This window comes from Perca flavescens, chromosome 13, assembly GCF_004354835.1.
Source record: "Perca flavescens isolate YP-PL-M2 chromosome 13, PFLA_1.0, whole genome shotgun sequence".
Classification (NCBI taxonomy): Eukaryota; Metazoa; Chordata; class Actinopteri; order Perciformes; family Percidae; genus Perca; species Perca flavescens.
The window spans coordinates 32,061,588-32,069,087 of NC_041343.1; the positions used below are offsets into that span (position 1 = coordinate 32,061,588).

The window sequence follows — 7,500 nt, forward strand, 5'->3', positions numbered from 1 at the left end:
TTTTATTTTCATGACTGAAGTAAAGTACAAGTGCCTCAACATCTGGTACCGGAGTACATGTACTAAGTTACTTTCCAACCCTGGTTTTCATGTGTTTTTCTGAAGAACTTCTGAGACGTTTTAAACCTGGGTACAGGATAAAAGATGTGCGGCCACAGCCCATAATAACCCAGCACCCTAACCACTTCCTGCCCCATCTCCCTCCCCCCCTCCCTCGGCTTCCTGCCGTGTCGAAATAATCAAACTGAGAACATTTCCTCAAATTATTTTGACAAACTTTTGAAAAATCTTTTAAAGTCTCAAATTCGCAAAAGGTTTTGGGTTCTAGGTCTTAGTGTTGGCTGTCACACTATAGAGCCAGCATATCTCCACCAGACTCCATGTAAATAATCAGGACTTTTAGCGTGTATAGAGCCAGCATATCTCCACCAGACTCCATGTAAATAATCAGGACTTTTTAGCGTGTATAGAGCCAGCATATCTCCACCAGACTCCATGTATATAATCAGGACTTTTTAGCGTGTATAGAGCCAGCATATCTCCACCAGACTCCATGTAAATAATCAGGACTTTTAGCGTGTATAGAGCCAGCATATCTCCACCAGACTCCATGTATATAATCAGGACTTTTAGCGTGTATAGAGCCAGCATATCTCCACCAGACTCCATGTAAATAATCAGGACTTTTAGCGTGTATAGAGCCAGCATATCTCCACCAGACTCCATGTATATAATCAGGACTTTTAGCGTGTATAGAGCCAGCATATCTCCACCAGACTCCATGTAAATAATCAGGACTTTTAGCGTGTATAAAAGTATCTGTATCGGAACATCTCTAGTATTCGTATTGTTTCTTTATTTACACATATGAAATAAATTACAAAGATCTAGTATATAATTTGCAAGCAAATGTGAAGGAGAATTGCCTAAAAAAAACAACCAACCTCCAGGGTCTACACAAGTTGCCGTTCTCCAGCCAGGCAGCATATTACAGGAAAGATCAGTCCCTCCAGAAAAACGTCCATCTTTTTTTAAATACGCCGCGCTTTCGCCCCATAAATTGCGGATTTCCGTGCAAAACATGCGGGCTTGCATGATTTCATAATCCCCGCATTTTCGTTGCAAAAAAAGTCCCATAATACATCTTAGCAGAAAGTTGAAAAATGTTGCGTTTACTTCACACAAGAGCAGCCATTTCCCCTTGTTGCCGTGGGAAATCACTTTTTTTATTTCTCCTTTTCATCAAACTGCAGTTTTTGCAAGTTCACGCAATTTCATCGCATGCAATTGCATAATTATCATATAGCATATTCCATCGCATTTTTTAAGAAAACGTGCCGCATAATCAAGGATTTTTGCCCCGCAACAATCACAAAAAAACTCCATTTTTCTTGAAGGACTGATAAAGACGGAAAGAAATATTGACACAAAGCAAAGACTGACCTATTTCCTTCCTTCCCCTTTTCGTCCTCTCCTCTTTCCAAACTTCTCAGAGTTTTCAAGAAGTCGAGCCCCAACTGTAAGGTGAGTCGGATTCATGTCTTCTGCAACAAAATTAGCTTTAAAAAAAGCTGTTTTGTTTCTGCTTCATTTATTCATTTTTTAGACTGTTGTATGTTTTAATGTTTCAGTTTTTTTTTTTTTTTTTTTTTTTAAATAATTGCATAAAGCATTTAAACAAACTTCCAAAATGTTAATTTTGACTACAGGATTTCCATTTCATTAACTGTAAATGCATTTAGTTCCAAATATCGGTATCCTGTAAAGGTGCAATATGGAATACTGACAGCTAGTGTTAAAATAATTATTGCAGTACAAATTACTAAATACTGGAGAGAGTACAACTTCTCAGTCCCTCCCCCACCTTTCTGCTAAAGCCCAAAACTGTCTCCTAAGCCCCTCCCCCCACAAGGGAGAATGAATGCGTGTGCATGAGCAGCGATTGACACACACCCTCCCCTGGCCCTGATTGGTGCATCTGAACAGTTAGACACCTCTTCCCTGGCCCTGATTGGTGCATCTGAACAGTTAAACACCTCTTCCCTGGCCCTTATTGGTGCATCTGAAGTTGGACACCTCCCCCTGGCCCTGATTGGTGCATCTGCAGTTGGACACCTCCCCCTGGCCCTGATTGGTGCATCTGAACAGTTAGACACCTCCCCCTGGCCCTTATTGGTGCATCTGAAGTTGGACACCTCCCCCTGGCCTTGATTGGTGCATCTGAACAGTTAGACACCTCCCCCCTGGCCCTTATTGGTGCATCTGAAGTTGGACACCTCCCCCTGGCCCTGATTGGTGCATCTGAAGTTGGACACCTCCCCCTGGCCCTGATTGGTGCATCTGAAGTTAGAAAGGTAGTTTTATAAGGTTCACCTACTGCACCTTTTTAAGTTACAAAACACATGTGTAGGGCTGTCCTCGACTAAAGAACTCCTTAGTCGACTAACACTTATAGGATTTTTGTTGACTAATCGATTAGTTGATTTAATTGAGAGGTGGTTAAGACTAGAAAAGCACAATATAAATGTAGTTAATTAACCATCTGTAAAACTGAGTTTCTCCACAATTAATCCTGCAAAAGCACCACTTTAAATCTTGTGTTTACCATAAATGTGCTCAGAAGTTTCTTGGAAATGAGTAATTAAGCATGAATAAGCATAAAAAAATGACTATTCGACTACAGAAATCTTAGTCGACTAAGACCAAAACAACCGATTAGTCGACTAATCGACTAAGAGGTGGCAGCCCTACACATGTGGCTTCACAAAAGACACAAAGTATCCCTAATCTCTGGGCCGATTCTGCTGTTGACACACACACACACACACACACACACACACACACACACACACACACACACACACACACACACACACTCTGTCTGGTGCAACTTCCTCTTCTTGTTCTCATAACCTAAATTATTTTCATGATTTACGCTTAACCTTCTGTGCAATCGAGAGTTCACCCGGAGTACTTTTAACCACCTCGTCATGTCATGGGACCTTTTTTAAAATACCTCACCGTTGTCGGCTACGGCCGCCGAACAGGCTAACGTTACACGTTAACGGTAACGTTAGCATGGCGGCGTTAGCCGGGACCAGTCGGCATCACTTCACTGGCTGTGTCTCAATTAGTTTTTTTTAGCGAGTAACAAACTCGGGTACTCTAGCTATAGAAGTCAGCGTGAGTACACGAATGTTGAAATGACATAAAATGCCCTGTCCCTAGTGGCTGTGATAAATTAGCCTGAAGCTAATGCTAAGCTACCTGTTCAGGAGGAAATTAGCCAACTCAGTGTCCTTTTGGGCTCTGAGCTGTCTCCATGTTTCAAATACATCAATCACAATATTTACCCAGACGGGTTTGTTACGTCTCTGCATATTTATGAACATTGTTGTATTAAAACCACCATGTAAATATGCCAGAATTAGTAAAAAAAATAACAACTTTTCATCTGCAGTCCCTAGGTAACATAGGACTAATATAGAGACGTAGCAGCAATGTGCAGTACAACAAATATGTTTTCTTTTTTTTTTTTAAATTAAACCATGTAAACTAGTGGTGCACAATATATCTGCCGATATGGTCATTTTTTTTTTTAACACATCGGTATGGGTTCAATGTCAAATTATATATAATTATATAAATATACATTTTTTTCTTCTGAAAATCTGATGACAGTCATATTTTGCACACAGGTAAAGGTGCCCAATATCATGAATTTCGGAAAATAAATCACGAAAGAAAAAATGCATTTTGGTAAAATTTTTCTTTATTTGATTATCGTAAAAACGTGTTTTCTATACCGAGATATCGACATCGGTAAATATCTGTTATCGGCCGTAACAGCAATATTAATATCTGTTACCGGTATAGGCCACAATTTTCACATCGGTGCATCACTAATGTAAACCTATTCTGGTACAACCTCAAAATACTATTATGTTAACCTGAAAATTATCTTAATATGGGGGCTTTTGTTTTTAAGTTTTTAGTTAAAAACCACCAGGAGTATATGAATGAATAGAGAGGCAGCAGTGTGACGCTGTGATTGGTTGCTGCAGGTGACTGTTTACCTGGGAAAGAGAGACTTTGTGGACCACCTGGACCACGTGGACCCAGTAGGTGAGTCAGCACATCTTGAGGTTTGTACTCATCATCGACTAGTCGACGTCAACCTCAACCGTGCTGCCATGTGACCACCTGGCAGACTCGGATTATTATTCTAAGTGTGTGACAACATTATGGGATGGATCCCTACAGAGATAGACCTTTTTAGTTAAAGAGTAAGATCCTTTTAGTTTAACATGAAACAGCCCCGAAATCACCATCACCAAACTCCACCAGACTCCATGTAAATAATCAGGACTTTTAGCGTGTTAGAGCCAGCATAAATCCACCAGACTCCATGTAAATAATCAGGACTTTTAGAGTGTATAGAGCCAGCATATCTCCACCAGACTCCATGTAAATAATCAGGACTTTTAGCGTGTTAGAACCAGCATAACTCCACCAGACTCCATGTAAATAATCAGGACTTTTAGAGTGTATAGAGCCAGCATATCTCCACCAGACTCCATGTAAATAATCAGGACTTTTAGCGTGTATAGAGCCAGCATATCTCCACCAGACTCCATGTAAATAATCAGGACTTTTAGCGTGTATAGAGCCAGCATATCTCCACCAGACTCCATGTAAATAATCAGGACTTTTAGCGTGTATAGAGCCAGCATATCTCCACATGTAAATGGGTGAATTAAGGGTTTATTTGAACCAAACCAGAGTGGTGATTGTTGGAACAGTGGAAAGATGAACCAAGACGGCTTTTGGTAGTTTTATTTAGTTTCCATCCACTTTGAATGAAGTGTGTTTTACTATGATAAAAGTCCTGATTATTTACATGGAGTCTGGTGGAGATATGCTGGCTCTATACACACTAAAAGTCCTGATTATTTACATGGAGTCTGGTGGAGATATGCTGGCTCTATACATGCTAAAAGTCCTGATTATTTACATGGAGTCTGGTGGAGATATGCTGGCTCTATACACACTAAAAGTCCTGATTATTTACATGGAGTCTGGTGGAGATATGCTGGCTCTATACACACTAAAAGTCCTGATTATTTACATGGAGTCTGGTGTAGTTTGGTGATGGTGATTTCGGGGCTGTTTGATGTTAAACTAAAAGGATCTTACTCTTTAACTAAAAGGTCTATCTCTGTAGGGATCCATCCCATAATGTTGTCACACACTTGGAATAATAATCCGAGTCTGTCAGCGGCAACAACTTTTTTTCATCCCTTTTTATGTAGCATAAGACCTAAACCTTTGATATCACCTACTATACAGTAATTAGACACTCATGTCGGCATAGATATAGAACATGCATGTAGGTCCATATCCTATAATTTATCATTGTATAATTTAATAAATGTATTGTTTATTTAACCCTTGTGTTGTCTTCCCGTCAACCGTGCAACTTTGTTTTTCAGGGGCAAAATTTCAACATTTTGTTCTTTTCCCGACGTTTTTGTCGATGTTATTCTAATTTTTTTTGTCACTTTTATTTTTTAAATTTTTCAAATTTATTTTATTTTTTTCCAATTTTTCCCATTTTTTTATTTATTTTTTCCCTTCTTTCCAATATTTTTGTCGCATTTTTTTGAAATTTGTTTTGTCACATTTTTCCAATTTCTTGTCACTTTTTTCCAATTTTTTTTTTGTCACTTTATTTTCCTTTTTTGTCACCTTTTCAAATTATTTATAATTTTTGTGCCGATTTTTCCGATGTTTTTTTTTTTTTTTTCCCCTTCTTTCCAATATTTTTGTCGCATTTTTTTTAAATTGGTTTTGCCACTTTTTTCCAATTTCTTTTTTTACATTTTTTTTTTCCAAACATTTGTCACTTTTTCCAATTTTCGTAAGTTTTTTTGTCGATTTTTCCGATGTTTTTTCTCTCTCACTTTCTTTCCAATATTTTTGTCGCACTTTTGAACACGTCTTTCTCACCTTCGTCTTTCTCAGATTTTCCGATTTTATTTTTATATTGTTTTTGTAGCTTTTCCGGAATATTTCTCACTTTTTTTCCCCACGTTCTTCTGTCCTAGTTCTGATATAATAGAAAGTTTTTGTAGATGGTGCTTGGCTGCTTGCTTTGTGGAACCGAATCGACTGAAGATGAGTCATAGTAACCGAACTGAGCCGAGTTTATTTTGGTTATCTCTATACACACACACACACACACACACACACACACGCTGTGTCTGTGGAGTGTCTGTGATTGGACGATTTGATGACTCGGCGATCTTTGTGTTTTTTCTTTCCGTCCTGCCGACAGATGGAGTGATCCTCGTCGACCCCGAGTATCTGAAGGACAGGAAAGGTGAGACAGCTTCCTCCTCCACATCTGGAAACACCTGCCGGCCACTTCCTCCTACCTAATTATTCCCATTTTAAAGTGTTTTTAAGAAGGGGTAAAGTCAGTCATTGTGAGGTCCAGAGCTGTGGTATTAAAATACCATATTTGTGTTTATTAAGAGTTTATTTTCGGGATCTGTTGGTCCATTTTTATATATATATATATATATATATATATATATATATATATATATATATATATATATATAAATAAATAACGCTCCTAGCGTTTAGCGTTACCCTCATTGCATATTTAGAGACAGAACATTACAGAAAACTGATAAAATACCAAAAAAATGATTCCTTGTTTCCTTTCTTGTTTCCTCTCTTGTCTCTTCTCCTCTTGTTTCCTTGTCTCCTCTCCTTGTTTCCTCTCTTGTCTCCTCTCCTTGTTTCCTCTCTTGTTTCCATGTCTCCTCTCCTTGTTTCCTCTCTTGTCTCCTCTCCTCTCGTTTCCTCTCTTGTTTCCTTGTCTCCTCTCCTCTTGTTTCCTCTCTTGTTTCCTTGTCTCCTCTCCCTTGTTTCCTCTCCTGTTTCCTCTCCACTCTTGTTTCCTCTCTTGTTTCCTTGTCTCCTCTCCTTGTTTCCTCTCCTCTTGTTTCCTCTCTTGTCTCTTCTCCTCTTGTTTCCTTGTCTCCTCTCCTTGTTTCCTCTCTTGTCTCCTCTCCTTGTTTCCTCTCTTGTTTCCATGTCTCCTCTCCTTGTTTCCTCTCTTGTCTCCTCTCCTCTCGTTTCCTCTCTTGTTTCCTTGTCTCCTCTCCCTTGTTTCCTCTCCTGTTTCCTCTCCACTCTTGTTTCCTCTCTTGTTTCCTTGTCTCCTCTCCTCTTGTTTCCTCCCTTGTTTCCTTGTCTCCTCCTTGTTTCCACTTGTTTCCTTATCTCCTCTCCTCTTGTTTCCTTGTCTCCTCTGCTTTTGTTTCCTCTCTTGTTCCCTTGTCTCCTCTTGTTTCCTTATCTCTTCTCCTCTTGTTTCCCCGTTTCCTTGTTTCCTCTCTTGTTTCCATGTCTCCTCTCCTTGTTTCCTCTCGTCTCTTCTCCTCTTGTTTCCTCTCTTGTTTCTTCTCTTGTTCCCTTGTCTCCTCT

At 39.3% G+C, this 7,500-nt stretch overlaps 1 protein-coding gene across 2 annotated transcripts in view; it reads left to right on the forward strand.

Annotated features, from left to right (window-relative positions):
- Positions 1-7,500, forward strand: part of arrb2a (arrestin, beta 2a) — a 50,407-nt gene that overhangs the window by 13,256 nt on the left and 29,651 nt on the right. For both annotated transcript variants that reach the window (XM_028595044.1, XM_028595045.1), the window contains exons 2-4: positions 1,494-1,524; positions 4,065-4,125; positions 6,338-6,382. In XM_028595044.1, the coding sequence (XP_028450845.1) occupies positions 1,494-1,524; positions 4,065-4,125; positions 6,338-6,382 (137 nt within the window). The remainder of the gene's footprint in view (positions 1-1,493; positions 1,525-4,064; positions 4,126-6,337; positions 6,383-7,500) is intronic.